At 37.4% G+C, this 17,871-nt stretch overlaps 1 protein-coding gene across 1 annotated transcript in view; it reads right to left on the bottom strand.

The window, feature by feature from the left end:
* The window catches only part of CAMKMT (calmodulin-lysine N-methyltransferase), a 333,428-nt gene that overhangs the window by 61,274 nt on the left and 254,283 nt on the right, over positions 1-17,871 (bottom strand). Inside the window, exon 4 of the mRNA XM_074949369.1 lies at positions 136-196. Within this exon, the coding sequence (XP_074805470.1) occupies positions 136-196 (61 nt within the window). The remainder of the gene's footprint in view (positions 1-135; positions 197-17,871) is intronic.

Raw genomic sequence — 17,871 nt, 5'->3', positions numbered from 1 at the left:
TTTGTTAAGAGCAACATGCTTTCACCTTGAACTCTTTAAATTTAATCTTAAGATTTAAATCATAGCAATCTTTACCATGTAGATACAATAAAACTAACAGATTGGAAAGCATCTTTTATGTTCAATTCTGTGTACCTGAACATTTGATTTTGCTTGAGGCAGTAGTAAGCTAGCACCTCTTCAGAAGGCCAGATACCTATAAAACATAAAGATATTTGCTTTTTTAGAATAAAAAAAAGTGTCTTCTGAAAGGTATCATTAATATTTAATAGCTGTTGGTTAGATCTGTACCAAACCAATCTTTTATTGGATTTATTTTATTTTATTTTTAAAATATGCTACAGTATCAGAGAATAAAGAAAAGACAAGACTTACAATAGCAATGCTTCTAAGGCTCTGTCTACACTACCCACCTTTTAGCGACACAGCTGTGCCACTATAGCCATGCCACTAAAAGGCGCGCAGTGTAGCTGCTGTTTGTCAGCATGAGCGAGTTCTCCTGCCAACAAAAAACTTCTACCCCCAACGAGCGGCAGGAGCTTTGTCAGCAAGAGAGCACTCCTGCCAACAAAGCGCTGTTCACACCGGTGCTTTTCGTCGGTAAAACTTTTGTCATTCGGGCGTGTTTTTTTAACACCCTTGAAAGACAAAAGTTTTGCCAACAAAGTTCCAGTACAGACAAAGCCTAAGACCCCAGCAACAGACTTTATATGGACATTGGCAGGCTAATCCATAGCTGTCTACTTGTTTCAAAATTAGGCACCAGCATCAATATTATAAACATGAAATACAATCAAATTCTAAGAAACATCAGTTTTATACCATATATTTGACATTTTCAGCCTCAGTAACTATTGGTAGGCAACAACTCAATAGATTCATAGAGTTTAAGGCCAGAAGGGACCATAAAATCATCGTCTGACCTCCTGTATATCACAGGCCATTCAATTTCATCCAATTCCTCCTGTATTGAGCCAATAACTTGTTTGACTAAAGCATCTCTTCCAGAAAGGCATCCCAACTTGATATGAAGACCTCAAAAGATGAAGAATCCACCATTTCCCTGATAGTCTGCTCCAGTGATTAATCATTCTCACTGTTCAAAGTGTATGTCTAATTTCTAATCTGAGTTTGTCTGGCTTCAGCTTCCAGTCACTGATTCTCGTTATGCCTTTCTGCATTAGATTAAAGAGTCCTTTAGTACCCTGTATTTCCTCCCCATGAAGGTACTTATACACTGTTCTCAAGTCACCTTTCAATCTTCTATTTCATAAGTGAAACAGATTGAGCTCTTTAAGTCTCTCACTGTAAAGTATTTTCTTCAGTCCTTGAATCAATTTTGTGGCTCTTTTCTGCACCCCCTCCATTTTTCAATTTCCTTTTTAAGGCATGAACACCACAAGTGGATGCAATATTTCAGTATTGGTCTCACCAAAGCCTTAAAAAGGAGGTAAAATCATTCCCAAATTTCTATTTATTACTCCCATTTATAAATCCAAAAAAGAATAGAGAATAACTTCTAACTTTTTCAACTGAATTATATTCAGTTATGAAACGTGCAGTGACTCTGAGGAAAAGTTATATTTGTGTGTTTTTTCCTTCATTATTATTGGTAGTGAAAGAACACTCCTATATATCAATTCGTACATCACAGCTTGGGCTGGCCTGCTAGCTCAATGGATAGCACAATGACTTTCCATGAGAGTGACCTGGCTTCAGAAGCAAACTATGGACACTTGTGCCTGTTTGGAACTAAGAACTTCATAGATCATATACTCTTATCTGCTGGGGAGGTAAATGGGAAGAGGAAGTTTATGCCTAAGTTTTGTTCATTCCTACAGGCCACTAAAAGTGACACTGCAATCTCAGAGGACTACAGTGAAAGTCTATAATTCAAAGCTACCATAAGCAAAGAGGTGGGGTGACACTTGAAAATAGGCAGCCTGAAATTAAAAAGGTAGAAAGACCCAAAGTTCCTATTTTTGGATAAGACTTCCAGAAAAGGGTTCCACTCTCTACAAAAAGACCCAATCAATTCTTAGAGACAGTATAAAGGTTATTCAACAAATAGCAACTTGTGATATTTCAACAGTGCATAAACTTTTTCTATTTCCTCATTTCAAAGTTCCCTGAAACTAGGAAATGACCTGAAGAAGGGAACACAATAAGTAATATTGCCATTACAAAGTCCCAGTAATTCTCCCTAGCAAATGTCTTAATAGTTTGAAATAACCACATCGTAATAATTCTGTGGCTACACATACTATACAGTCATCATATTCCACACATTTCAGTACTTGTTGCAGTAATAGGACTTATATGTCCCCTGTGGGCCAGTTTTAATCAGCAGGATGCAGTGATACACATTTTCATTAGACAGTACATTATATACTCCCAGGCCAGGCAAAGCAGTAAACCTCAGATACGGGAGAATGAAGATTTCAGAACCAACCATCAGATGCCAATTGTAATGATTCCATAACTTTAACATTTTCAGGTATTTTGCACAGTGTGTATGAACTTTTGGTCATTAATAGCAATTGAACTCTGAACCTTCTAATAAAAAAACCCAAGGTCCCCACAATGTGGGTCATTAATTATTATTATTTATTATTTCTTAAGCACCAAAACAATGGGCTCAGTGACATATAGGACACAAAGCAAGGCACAGTCCATACCTTTTGCAGCTTACAATGTCAACAGACAACAAAGATCAGACATAAACCCACAATGGGAAACCTACAAGATGGTGCTAACTTACAGTGTTTCTTAGCTATAGGAGACTCTCCATTAGCTATATTAGCATTGGGGTTCATACCCTTGATGGGCTGCAGTCAACAGAGACAAACAATCACATACATATCTCAAAAAGAAAAGGAGTACTTGTGGCACCTTAGAGACTAACCAATTTATTTGAGCATAAGGTTTCATGAGCTACAGCTCACTTCATCGGATGCATCAAGTTTTTTCATGCAGTTGATAGATTTCCACTCCATACGGCTAAATGCAGTGCCTTGCATCCGATGAAGTGAGCTGTAGCTCACGAAAGCTTATGCTCAAATAAATTGGTTAGTCTCTAAGGTGCCACAAGTACTCCTTTTCTTTTTGCGAATACAGACTAACACGGCTGTTACTCTGAAACCTGACATACATATCTGAATAAGTTTGATATTCCATCCAGTAGAAGGCAGTGGTACATATACACATTATCTAGTATGTTAAAACAGATTCAAATACTGGCAGGGTAAACTCAGGGCTTGTCTACACAGTACCACAGTGTGGACTGTGGGGTGTGAATGACAAAGCATGCCAAAGAGTTGCACTCTAACTACACTGTAATGTAACCCTGTTAGAAAGAGAACTACCTTAATGTGAACTAGATACCTTTTAGTTCATGTCTGCAGCATCCACACAGGGCAGTTAGAGGACAAATCTTTGGTGTGCTCTGCAATTCACACCTCCTATAGTCCTCATGAGAGCGCAGTATAGACATAGACTTAGTCCTTCCACCCTTCTGAAGGATCCAGTCAGATAAAGTGAGTATAAAACTTACTATGTATGTGGATCTTTCAGATCATATATTTTGAAAAATCCTTCAGTTCTTCAAAGTCATAAAAGATATCATAACTCATTTTATAAGAATGGAGTTTTGACCCATAGTGTTCTTGGCCAACACTTCCCCTTCTCTAAATCACTGTGCAGCCTGACTGTCATCCCCAAGAGCAACCCAGTCCATTCAATTGCTACCCTCAGTTTCCCACAGGTGGCTACTCTTGCTTTGTGTTTTATATATATAAAGAAATATATATATATATATATAGGCCAAAACCTGAAAGAATTGTTCAGTTTCCTCCATCAAAGCTGTCAGTGAAGACTAACAGCCAAATCCTTAAGGTTGCTGAGTACCTATGAAAGTTTTCCCAGTGTGAGTAATGAATAAATACCTAGCAAGGACTTCAGGATTTGGCCTGTAGTTTGTGAGCCATTTCTGAATAAAAAAAGATCAGATATGTACAATTTAATATTTTAATTAGTGTTGGTTCACATATGTACCAAAAGCATTGAAGGAACATTATTATTTGTCAAGTTCACTGTAATTTAGATTTACATGGTGTCTGAAAATCTACTATTTTTCTAAGATACACCAAGGGTTAAAATCAAATATTCATACACAATTACCTGTTTCTCAGCAATATGTACACTAAGTATGCTAGAGGATTTTCTCTGTGGTTTTTTTTTGAGCATTGAAATATGTTAAAATGACAGATTTTACATTAAATATAATAACTATTTAAATATTTAAGTGAATAATATAAGAATGTTTCAGTTTACAACTGATAGGCGTGTACTCAAGCAACAACAGTGGTTTCTGGTGTTTAGTGAATAAGTGGTTAATTCAGGACCATTTGTAATACCCTACAATCCACATTAAAAAAAACTGTCTATAGCAAACCTTTAGTCAAAATGACTCACAAATACTTGTTTTTGTAGCAGAGGGCCCGGAGTGTCTGAGCTTGTCGCCCATTGTCCAAAATAAAATGCTTTTCACTTTGATGTGGCTTTGATTGAAGGACAGCCTGACGGAAGTCAAAGTATTCACCAAATCTTTTCCAGTTGGACACCAGTTCCTTCACCCTGCCACCACACAGTGTTAATACTTACTTCCTCGTGGCAGCAGCTGCTTATACCAATACTTACCCCATCACTGGGAGCAAGGAAACGGCATCTTCTGAAACAAAAGTGCCATTCTATAACCAGCTGCTAGCAACACAAACTGCACCTTTCTCCTCCCCCTTACGGGAAAGTATCACCTCCATAATGATCCAATACACCGCCAGCTAAAGAAGCAGGAGTCAGAAGATCTCTCCTGAACCCAGGTCTCAAGTGTGGAAGCACACTGTGCTACCAACTAAGCCAGCAGCAAGAATACCTTTGTTAATTTTAGTAAAAGGAAAAGCTTCTCTTGCCTGAACAGGTAGGTAAGCCTCTTTGACTGCTTTCAGAAAAGGGATAAGCTTAAAGATCCAGGTGGAGGCGTTTGCACTCTGCCTTCTACTCTTTCATTCTGACCTACATTTTTCAACACTGCGACCTACGTTTGTAACACAGTCAAACTATAAAATAGTATAGTTTCTGATTAGAGAGAAAAAAAATGCTCAGTTCTGTTATAATACAATGTCAAAATCCACAGTAGTTAGCATATAGCACTAATTCTTCAGAGACAAAAATATTAACTATTACTACCTACTATACAAACATACACCTACATGTGCATATGGGTTTTGTTTCATGCAAAAACACTGTCAAGACTTCTGGGTACAATTAACAAAAAGAGGCCTCTGATTTTACATGCATAAAATTGGATGAGCACCTATTTGGATGTGCAATTACTACTGCATTTATACATGCAAATGCTTGTTTACAAACTTACACCTTTGCATGTACGAGAATAACTGCACCTCTTTACATCAGAACAGTTGTGCAGGAAAAAATAGGCAATGGCTCTATTGGACTTTACAGCTGTCCTTCATGTCAGGGTGTGTTTGTGCATGTGTAGATGTACAGTACTTGGTGAGATTGAGGAGAGAGGCACAAAGCCTCCCAGAATTCCCAGGAATACAGCTGCTGTGCTGCCTTTATGCCCACTGCAACTTCCTTTTGCTTGCTGGTGCAAAGTAGTCCATTGCTCCACTCCATCCTGATTCTTTTGCAGTGATTGTCAGAAGAGGTGCAATACACTGCCAGAACTACTGGCTCTAGGTAGCTACACAATGCTCATTATGATTGTACTGGCATGTGAGCGCCTTAATTACTAGATGGGAGGGGTGGTGAAGGATGTGATCTTTATTTTATTTATACATATTTCTCTAGCACTCATCTCCAGACCATCGTATCAGAGCACCTTGCCAACATTACTGGACTTAGGCTCACAAGAATCCCTTGAAGTCATGAGTACTATTATCCCTGTTTTACAGATGGAGAATTGAGGCACAGAGATTAGGTGACTTGCTCAAGGAGGTCACACAATAAGTCTATGGCAAAGCCAGGAATAAAGCCCACATTTCCTGATTCATAGTTTTGTGCTTAAATGACAACAAAAATCTTGCCTCCCCTATACAGAAAGAGCAGCTAAAGAAGTCATGCTACCCTAAGGATGCTCAAATGGAGTTGCCTTTGCCACAGTACTCATGGCAGAGTCGGTGCCCTGAAATGGTGCCTTCCATTCCTTCTGCTTCAGCACAGCCCCTCTTTTAGCAGCCTTAGTGGTATGTGGCCTAATAGGAATTTAAAGCAGGCGTGAAAGGAACACTTGCAACTTAATCTCATTGTGAGGGACATCATCATTTCAGGGAAAACCAAACCAACTGTTGTTCCTACTCTATTACAGTCAGTTACTGGCATGAAAAATGATGAACCATGAACAGGAGGTTACAGAAAACTTTCGGTTGAAAAGGAATTATCCAACTCTTTTTAAAGATCCTTCATCCACTATTTTTACTCGTCCCTTATTTGGTTCTTAACGACTTATGTTAAAGAGTAGTGCTGCCCATTTGAAAACTCACAGACTGAAAACTGTTACAAAGCTTCTCCAAAAAAGCAGCATATTGTTAGAATATTCTCAGTATACAATATCCAGTATATTTGCATCTGTACAGAAGGAGCCAGTATGCCTCTTTGCGCTGCTCCACTGGCACAAAAGAGTCATAAACCCAGCTGATTCAGCTAGCTGGGACTTCCCCCTGCACAGGGGGAATCCGTGGGAGGTATAGGGTCACTGTAGCTACTCTGTGCCACCTCCCAGCTACACCAAACAATCTCAGTCCAGTCCATAGTGAGCAGGTATCTGTATCACAATAACAATGACCAACGTTATTGGTACTAACTGGCAACCGTATTGGTAATCTCAGTGGAGGTACCAAGGATTGAGCTGGGCCACAGAGAATTAACTTCTCTTTCACCCCTAGAGGTCAGGTTTGAGGCATATTGCTGGGGCAACGCGGGGAACCTTTATTACTGCCTGTGCTGTACCTCTTCTGTGGATAAAAGGTTTCAGTCTCCAGGGCTGTCAATCCAGTGCTTTTCAAGTGCACTAAATTCACAAAAAGGAAGAAGTAATTCCTAGGTTTACAACTGCTACAAGATACATTTTATCCTCAACTGCAGTAAAATATAGAAAAACAAACATGTCTGCTTACTAGAATACTTATATTCTAGGTAATTTACAACTGTGTCCTTTTACTCTTATTGTAACATATTTACAATTGTGCTTTTAAAGTATGAAAAGTTTAACTCTTTGTTTTCAACTCCAGAGACCGTGGCTTACATTCATATTCTAGTTTACAATAGGTCACAATGGAAAATGAGTTTGATGCTCTCATTCCAATCCCCTTTTGTGTGCATCACCACCACACAATTTAGCACGAGAGACTGTGTATAGTATGCTTAAGAGAGATCTAGGACTGGAGAAGAACTGATAGTTCAGGTCAACATTGAGATATAATGGAAGAGTTGTATGGGGGAAATTGCAGAATGCCTCTTAGCCCTATGCCTGGCCTTAGCCAATGCTATCAGTCCCTCTGTTTACTGAGCACTAAATTCACTTACAAATGGGAAAAAAAAGTATGAAAGTGGGGAATGAATAGCATGGTGAGAGCTAAATATAAAATGGACAGAGAGTGATCAAGTTTCCTCACACAGTTTTGTCAATGCACCTCATTTCTGACGAGCAACACTCCTAATATTCCTATCTTGGGCCTTTCCTGAGGAAAGATTACTGCCACTCATGATTGACTATGTATGATGAGTTTGCATGGTGGGTCCAAAAATCCTCCGAGATCTAAACATCGCCCAAATATCACAGCTTGAGCCCTTCTCTAATTTTGTTATGTCACCAAAAATGTGTACTGAGATCAATGATAGGATCAAAAGACTTGGTTTTCACTAATTAGGTCATATATCACACAAAAGTGGAATGTAAGTGAAAGGGTAGTGTATTAATCCATGATGCCTAGGTACCCATTTTCAGTGAATTATATCTGAAAAAGGACAAATAGATGTAACAAGTTACTACTGGTATGAATAATTTTCAGATATAAAATGTTAGAGTCAGAGAAAGAAAGTTTATCATACAAAATCCCTTTTATGCTAGCCCAATCACAGGAGTCTGATCAGCATAGTAAAATGAAGTAGGCAGGAAGGAGAGAAGCGAATGATTAACCATCTCTTCTTGTTTTGTCAATGTTTTAATTCATAATTTTCAAACCCGGGGGCCTAAATTCAGCCACTTACATCCACATTTAGACTACAGTGAAAGTGAATGGGAGCTGTGGGTGCTTGGCATCTCTGAAGGAGGGGTCACTTTCATTTAGGTATTTAAACATGGAAGTAGGAGGCAAATTTTCACAAGGCCTCAACACTCACAGCTGGGGCCAGATTTTCAAAAGGATAGCTCCTGAGGGTTGAGCTCTTTTGAAAATCTGATCCCAGGTGTCTAACATTAAACGCCCAGTTTTGAACGTTTTAGACTAAGTACACTTGTTAAGTGGGTATCAGCTTGCACCTGAACTTTTCTACATGTAAATTCTGTCCACTCTCACCCACCTCCTCCTTTAAATCCAGTGAAGAGGAGCAATTTGTGCCTACACCAGCGGGACAATATTCCCCTTCCCACAGCAGGAACCGCCACAAGTGAGTTTCAAAAGGTAAAAGAATACTAGAGAAATTGAGGCTATAAAAAGGAACACATCTCCACACTTTTCCCTCTCCACATATGTTTTATACAAACCCTTGTCTTTCTCTCAATCTCAAATGGAATTTATGATATTCAGATCATTGAAAAATATGTATAAGCACTGGCTGAGATCTTCAGCCTGGGCAAAATGGCCTCAGCACTATATCTCTCACTTTCATCCTCATTATTATTCATGACTAGGAGGGAAACATGATGGTCTGCAATCTGCAAATTTCTTTTACAGCACAAACTTAAGAGGCTGCGTGGAACTGATGTGGAAATACAGTAACAAGTAAAAGCTGTAAATGTACAGCTATATGTAGAATCATCAAACTGTACAAACCTACTTGTATGATTGTCTTTAACACCTTTTTTCAAATGAATGAATTTGATTTAGTTTTCTTTACCCAGTTTTCAAATAGTCATTAAAAATTAAACAACACTGGAACAAGCCTTTTGTGATTATAGCCTTCACTCTTCTGCAACAAACTGGATCTATAAATTTATGTACCATTGTAGATGTAAATTACAAAATTTTATATTCAACTATATTAAAACATCTATTCCAAAAATGATTACCAGTTGTGAAAAGCAGACAGGCTTATCACTTGCTGTCAGTTGTTCATGTCTAGTTAAGCAATAATGTGCTAAAACTGCTCTTTTGTTTTGTGTAAGAATTTTGGCAATAGAAGAAATGAACACTCGTTTAATAAAAACTCAGGCTGCTTTTTGCTTTGATGGAGGAAGCAGCTGCCTGTTTTCATTTGCTGCAGAGCAGCAAAACCCATCAATATAATAAGCAGCTTAGATGCATCCATCCACAGCATCTGTAAGGATATAGGGCTATTCGCTCAAAACCAATCCTTGGTTTAATTTTAACAAAGATGTGTCTGACATTTGAAAATTTATTATAATAGGGTTTTGAAATACTAACAATTTCTCTTTTCTTTTTAAATACTTTTCACGGATTTTGAAAGGCAAGTATACATATCTGAATGATGGAAATGATAAAATGAATGTTGCAAAAGCAAACTGCAGTGCTAGCCTAAAAATGCAAAGATGGAACATTAAGAGCATGTCTTCTGGTTCATAGTCTCTCCCCTCTCTTCAGAAAATGGGGAAAAAAGTATTTCAACCTTTTCAGTGTAGTTTTTTCAACATATACAAAGGTAAAGGGAAATACCAGATATTAATATTATGGAAAACTAAAAACTAAAAACATTCTCGTCTGCGCTGAACAATTGCAAGTATTATATTTTAGATACTAAGTTTCAACAAAGTGAGTTTGTCCAAGTGACAACTTTGAATTGCAGTACAAAATGGTAATTAAAAATAGAATTACAAGACTTTCAGATATAATTATAAAAACACACCGAGATAATAAAAGGATATCTTGTATATAAACCACAAAACACTATTTTCCAATAACACTTTAACTCTAAAATGTGATAGTGTATATTTAAGCTTTTAAAAATTCTAAGACATTATTATTTTAGTGCTGTATAGCATTCTAAGACCTTCCTAAGCTGAGCTTTTAGATGATTTGCACATTAACTGAGAAGTCAGATAATTCTTAATCCTCCTCTTTTTCAGATCCAATAATGGATAAGGGAGCATCTTAGGATGATCAAGTAGCAATCTGCCTAGCTAGAGTGGTAGTATACCTGAATTTAGGATTAGCCATTGGGTTTTCATAATATCTGATTTAAATGAGCACTCATTTTGAGAAGTGTAAAGAGAAAATATTCCATGATAGCTGAATGGATAGCTTTTCCATTCAAACATGTAGTCATGAATCCTGAGTATATGCATATGTATTTGTTTCCCATACAGAAAGTTCTATAAACAAAAGAGGTTTTTCTAAGAATGCTTCTTAGGCATTCACAATATCTTATGGATAAAATCATATTTATCTCAGTTGTAGGCTTGTATCAGTTCCTAGTCAATTCCAATATTCTTATTTTGCTATGTATGGGTGAAATCAATGTGTATCAGAAGACAAGCTTGGCACAGGTAGGTTGTATTAGCAGAGGGGAAGAGAATCCTCAAAACCTGTAGAGCAATCACAGATCCAAACCTTGGTTACAAATATTATTACGTTTTTTCTTGAGCATTTGGAAAGGATGGGGTTGTTTATTAGTTTGGGACTGTAAAGTTTGGGGGATGGATCTATTTATGGCTGTGGAGGTGCTAATACTCAAGCTAAATAAGTTTGATATGGGATTGATTGTGTGTAGGTGTTTGCCTTTTTTTTTTTTTTTTTTTGGTTAAGTCCAAGTTTTGGAAGAAGCATGCACAGCTTGAGATGAGTGCTTACGATATCTGTTTTTTATTAATCTATCCAAATACCACAGTCCTTGCACTCTAATGACTTCTGTGTTTCACGACGAATGGTTTATCCACCAGTAGATCCACACCACATAGATCACCACATAGATCACCCACTTGTTTGGCCTCTGCCTCTCCCAATCTGTGTTACTGTTGTAGATAGCCACAGTGTTCATATGGGTAGAGTCTCCTTATGCAGCCTTTCCATAACCAGCCCCTGGCGCAATGGAATTCCACAGTATTTGGGGCCTTATGCTCTGGCAGAGGAGACTGTGCCCTGTGTTCCACATGGAATATTCAGATCCCTATATTTAATCAACCTTTTGTCCCTTCTAATTATATCTGCAATCAATGCTACGTTGTGCCATCTGCTAAAAGCCACACCATTTTCAGTCGACTGCATAGGACCCCTGGAAAGTTTTAATACCATTTAAGTCCCACTGACACCCTTAACATGGGATTTAAGTGATGCAGCGTTCCTTGGTGGAACCTCTGCACAGGGGTGAATCACTTCCTAATATTCTCAGCCGTGTATTGACATTGATCTGTGTGAGATCTGCATCCAGACTGGAAGAATTAGAAGAAAAATAACACTGACACGTACAGTAAGTGAAAGCATTTTTAATAGTCTTCTGCCAAAGAGCCAGGGTTAAATAAGCATGAAGACCTGCATTCGTGAGGCAGTGTGAGGGAGCTTGCATTGCAGTTGCCCCGGATGTGCCTGTTTTGAGAATGAATAGATTTTAATCTCTATAGCTATCACCCTGGTACTTTTCATTAGCACTAAATACAATGGGCCAGATCTTCAGCTGGTGTAACTCAGCATCATCAGTGTACACGAGCTGAGGATCTAGTACAATGTTTAAAATATTCATTTGTTAATTTATTTTTTGAGAGACAAAGTAGCCTCCATTAAAGCAGTATTACACTGACAATGCCACTTAGAAGCAAATTGTGCCCTCAAACGCACGTGTATGCTTCCCACTGAAATCACTGTTAGAATTATTTTAAGTGCATTTGGTGGGAAGTATGAAGACAATGGGAGCAGAATTTGGCTTCTAGAGAGGCCTCAAAAATTAAGAAATGCTTTTCAAAGATTTTTTTCGTATCTCTCACTTAACTACGATAAAATTTGCAATTTTGACTCAGTTGGCCATATTTACCAAGTCAGAGCTGATGCAAAAGAGCAACAAAACTGCACCAAACCTCACAGTGATACTAGTTTTCAGCTGAAAAAGATCTGGGTTGCATAAACACCAACTTTTTCATGCTGGGATGAAGAAGTGTCCTAAATCAAGAATAATGTACTTTGGCTAATCTCTATGAAAAAGTCACGATGTACTCTATTGACTTATGCTGCTCTTCTGTGCATAGACTACATATTTCAGACAATCCAACAGCATGAATTCATTTTGGCCTCATTTTTTGTTTAGGGGGAAAAAAAAAACACCTAACAGCAACGCCTCCTCCCACCAACAATCATATAAAACAAATAACTATAAAACTGTAGCAATTTAATTCTGTGAAGGATAAATAAGATTTTCTCTTAATATAAATAATGTCAGTTCTAATATTTTAGTTAAAAATGTTAGACGCACAAAACAACAGGTTAACTAACACCATGAATGCCTACCAAAGAGAAGACCCTGAAGATAGCGGATCAAATTGAGTCTGATGAAAGTGGGCACAACCCTGCTGACTTCAACAGAATTGGACTGCTTATACAATGGTTGAATCTGGCCCAGTGTCTTTTTAATATTGTGGTCTAAGTATGAGGATTTCACTGTATATGTTCAGTTCTATGGTGATTATGACCTCTGGGCAGAATCTGCTTCAATATCTAATTTAGGCCACTTCATTCTTTGAGGTATGCTCTGACTTTCAGTAACCGCAAAGCCAAACTGTTCTCTGTTTCTACAGATCTTCTCACTCAGACATTTCTTGAAACACTTGAACTTGTATGCCAAGCTCACATATTAGCAGACAGCTCATGCAATAGTTATATTATTTTTCTCTAAATGAGATTTGAGCTTGTGACTTTTAAAACGGAGAGGTAGGTGTGCAATCTTCTAAAATGAATGCTCTTTTTTCAGGATCAAATGTATTGTGCCACTGTGGTTTTCATAAAGTTCTCCTTTGTCAGTAAGGTGTCAGTATATTAATAATAGGGGGAAAGTCCTTATTTTTATTTATTCACTCACTTGTTTGTGTGTCATCTCTATTGTAATTAGCAGTTGACAACAAATTCCAGCACTTATTTTATACTGCCAGAGTTTCAGTCACAAAAGAGTAATTTCCTGTTTTTGTTTTGGGAAAAATCATGAATATATACAATTGTCACACACGACACAGTGTTGAAAATGTAATAATTTTCTATGTATTCTCTTCTGGGAATCGGTTCTATATTCCGGGATTGTCTTTGCTCTCAGGAACAGAACTGAAATCTCTACTTTGGTATTTATCCGCAGCTGTGATAGCTCAGTTGTCTGCCTCCAAATGCCAAGATAGAGAGAATCTCATCATCCAGAGACCAGCTACATGATGGGCAGTTAATAGATATATCAAACCTTAGGATATATGCTAAGCTGAGGAGATGATTGGTCGGTTGATATACTGATTGATTAGCATAGGGAGAATGGGTTTCTTCTTGACAACCTAAGATTATGCTTCAGCTAAGCTCAAATTGCTTACACCTCTTCTATTGGGTTTAAAATTACAGCCCTGTCATCTAAAATCTCTCTTCAATGAAATTTTTACCATATATAAAAATTAAAGGGAAAAAAGAAAGTAGGTGCATTGGATAAGAGTAAATGGAGTAGATACATTTCATACTACTGCTATTGGTACCACTAGAAAAAGTTGATAAGTAAACCCACTTGAAAATGTTGCACATTCAGTAAACTATTACAGAGCTCTATACAATAATTTAGAGGAGGGTGGGGGGAATTTCAGCATGCTAAAGAGAATGAGTGCTCACATTACTGCTACAAACACACTAGAGGTACCGTACGATGAATAAAAATGATGTTATGAGCAGTTGTGCCACAACTATTATCGTTTTGTCCTCTGTATAGGTTTCTTTCTGGTTTGAAGGCATTTCTTTTTGTTTGCGTGAAATGTACTTTATATTAAAGATGATAGGGAAATGTACTACAGCTATAGCAAAATGTAACTTCTGAATCAACAGTGCCTGCGTTTTGCAAGATGTAAACACAACATATACATTTGAATCCATTTCAATCCATTTCTTTCATCACCTTCCCATGAAAAAATGTCACACCTGTTTCTTAAGAACAGAATAGAGCTGTGCTCTTAATATACTTTCGATTGTAACATCATCAGGGCAGGGACCATGCCTTATGTATATGTAAAACACCAGGCATGTTTATGACCCTATATAAAGAAACAATAACTATTATTGTTATTTATTATTTTGATGACAGAATTATAAAATTCTTATGGAGATTTAAATCCAGCAATATAAAATATCAATTATTATTATACTATATATTTATATGTTGCCAGAGTAAATAAATTTGTTACACATGATCCATTCAGTTTATAACATTTACAGGCTCTTCCCAAGTCTGAATATTTTTAGCTGAATAACAGACCAATGGCATAAAAGAAAACATTCTATCAAAAACTTTTATAATCTTTAATTCAATACTTTGAAGCATACGCCTCTTGTCTGCCTGAGCAAACAAGGATTTGGTTGTCATCTAGCACTGTGTAAGTGGTTCATTGAGAATATTAAAATCTGCATTAATAAATAGGACTGGGTTGCTCCGATTTTTTTCCTTTCCTATCTGCTATGAACGGTAGGGGATCAGCTGCAACTCAAATCCCCAGCTGAACAACCCAAATACAACTGAGTGAGCAGACTTAAAACAAGGCCATTTATTGGTGCCTGTTATGCAAACAAAGCATCGAAGTCTTAGAAACAGATGTCAACTGAAGCATATGCTTACTGTAAACTGGAATTTGATTCTCTTTATAAAAATAGACTTAAATGGGCCTTCAGAGACGAGGCTGCCTCTTGTTGTATACCACTGCCTAACCTGATTCAGCCTTAAGCTTTTTAAAAGATGAATAGGCTGATATCTCAGGGCAAAAGAATAAAAGTTTTTAAAAAAAAAGAAAAAAAAGAAAGAAATGATAATATGTTGGAGCAGTTCCCAGAAGCAATTTTAGAGATTTTCTCTAAAAACACAAGACAGGAAGTTAAAAGCTTAGTGCAGGTCACCCATGGCATGTTGAATTATCATTTTATATCACTTAGGGTGAAAAAGGGACTTTACGTTCAGGTGGCAAGTTTAGTACTGTGCCTTTTCTTCTCCTCCTCCTTTTTTTTTTTAACCTCTTCTCACATCTTGATGCCTTTTAAATGTCACTTATTTTACATGAGGCAGTTGGTGGAGACATGAGTCAACAGCAATCAGAACCATTATCCCCTGCAGCGAGCCCTGGTCCTAATGCATTATGACACCTTAGCTGGCCAGCCACCGATTTACCTTTCTGCTTCTTAGGGAATTAAGTGGCATCATGTGAAAATGGTTGTGATATGAACAGCATGGGCATAACTGGTATTAAATTTACCTCTCAGCCTAAGTGAATTTTCCTCACATGTGACTAATCAAAATGAAAGCTGTGGACATGGACAGATCTGGCCAGCACTTCTCCACCCCTGGGACTGGGGCTATTTTGTTTTATCTCTTTGTACAAGCTGGCAGAAGTTTAAAGTGAAGGGGATAATCCAGTGCTGGTGTCTTTATGAAATAACATCCTTACATGAAGAGGCTTTTAACTGTCTGTCGCTGTCCTCTCACAAAAAAGAGTGTGACAATCTCATTTTGCTGAGCACCCTCCCATGAAAAGAGAAAATAATAGCCATAACAGCTATGGCTAGTACTGACCTTACATGATCCATTATCCACTAGACACTTTAAAAGTCAGTTTTACATACACTGTGGGGAAAATTAGAGAACTATCACAATCATTTTCACTTTACTGAATTTGTCTTCTGTTTGAAGTCAGTTACCTGATATCCCAATACATAGCAGTCTGTGTCATTCCAAAAAAGAAAGAAGAAACCTTGCTTAAAATAGGTCTCCCATACAAAAGGGGAAACCTACTATATTTGTGTCATTTCAGGAAATTAATAAAGATATTGCCAGCAATGGCACTCAGCTTTGCATGAATTTTCTTCAAACTAAATATAAAAGATATCAGAAGTGCTTGACATTTGTACAAAAATGTGCTTTACCCAACCATTTAGCAAAGATCAGTGGTGCCAAAGGAAGTGCAGGCAGAGCAATTATCATCCTGCACAGTCAGAATGATATTTATTCACAGGCAAGCGTGGCTTGCATTCTGCTAGGAACCAACTGTGAATATTGCTGATAATATGGGCAAGCCTAAATTTTACTGAAATAGTATACAATATCTAGTCTGCTTCCAATGTGTTACTTGCACAAGGCAATAAAGACTGGAATGTGAAGTTCACTCCTACTTGCAAAAATACTCAACCTTCTGTCACTGTGAGAATTAATTTTCTAACTTGGCACATTCTAAGCATTTACTTTTTGTTAAGAGTTAATTATTACCTGAAAGATAAAACTAACAGTACTTCTTTTAATTTTAGACAATTAAATGTTTGGTAATTGTATGCTGTAATCTAATAGCCAAAGTCTTAAATTATTATTTATTATTTTTATTTCCATAACTAAAATTCACATTTTCCATCTGCACACCTGTTTTGTATGATGAAGACACAAGAAGAATGTAACTTTTAAGTACGAAATTTGAGTTTGTGTTTAATTGATCCATTTTTCTTCGAGTGTGATTGTGCCTACCTATTCCATACCCTAACATGCAATATTAAATCCAGAAAGTGACAGAAGACTATCAATTTTCAAATAGCTATTATTATATGTAAGGGACTTTATTGAAGGAAGAAAGACTTCTATGAAAAAAATTAGCTACAATTTTTGTTATTACAATTCCACAGTATTAGCCACTTAAAGCTTATTCATAATTTTTTTTCTCAACTGCACTGCCGTGCACAATTTTACTGTAACCTGTCCAATGGTGTGGGGAAGAAGTTACGACTGACTTTTTGAGGATAGCCTTTGAGGTTCTTTATTCAAAAGAAGGATTAGTCCAGTTATTTGCTCTCAGCAAACTGACAATTTCAATACGGGCAAAGATGAGTGGTGGGACTTTTCATTTGGCTGGAAAGTTTGGAAACAAGCTCGATCCTACTAGACTGATGCAAGTTTGGGAATGTCTGCCTCAGAATTGATATAGCATTGCTGCAGTACCGCGCACTGGGTGCAGCAAAAGTTGAAGGACTCTTCTATAGTCATTGGGGAGGGAGGGCCTACAGGAAAGAGCGACTAAGTTAGAAGAATTTACAAAAGGCAAACACATAGATACCTATTCACCTACTGCTAAGATGACAGAAAAGAAAATAGGAACAAAGTTATAAAAATGTAGCTTTGTAGGCAAATGTAGCTTTGTAGGCAGAGTGCTAAGTTATCCAGGGGCACTGTTGTATGTTAGGCAGGCTGAGGAAGAGAAATGTTAGAGCACCCAAGCAGATGGTCTTTAGAACTTGATGGTACACCTCAGAAATAAGAGAAAAGCAATGCATTCAACCCTTCTGTTTGGACAAAAGAACCATATCTCCCTTTCTCACCTATTAGTTAGTAAGCTGGCTCATAGCACCAAGACATACCATGCTTCAAAAAGCAAACAACCTTCACTATTTGTGGTAAGCACTGAATCATTTTAGACAGTAGTATGTACTG

The sequence above is a fragment of the Natator depressus genome, chromosome 3 (genome assembly GCF_965152275.1).
Source record: "Natator depressus isolate rNatDep1 chromosome 3, rNatDep2.hap1, whole genome shotgun sequence".
Lineage (NCBI taxonomy): Eukaryota > Metazoa > Chordata > Testudines > Cheloniidae > Natator > Natator depressus.
Note: the sequence above shows the minus strand (reverse complement) of the source record. Positions and strands in the feature narration are given on the sequence as shown.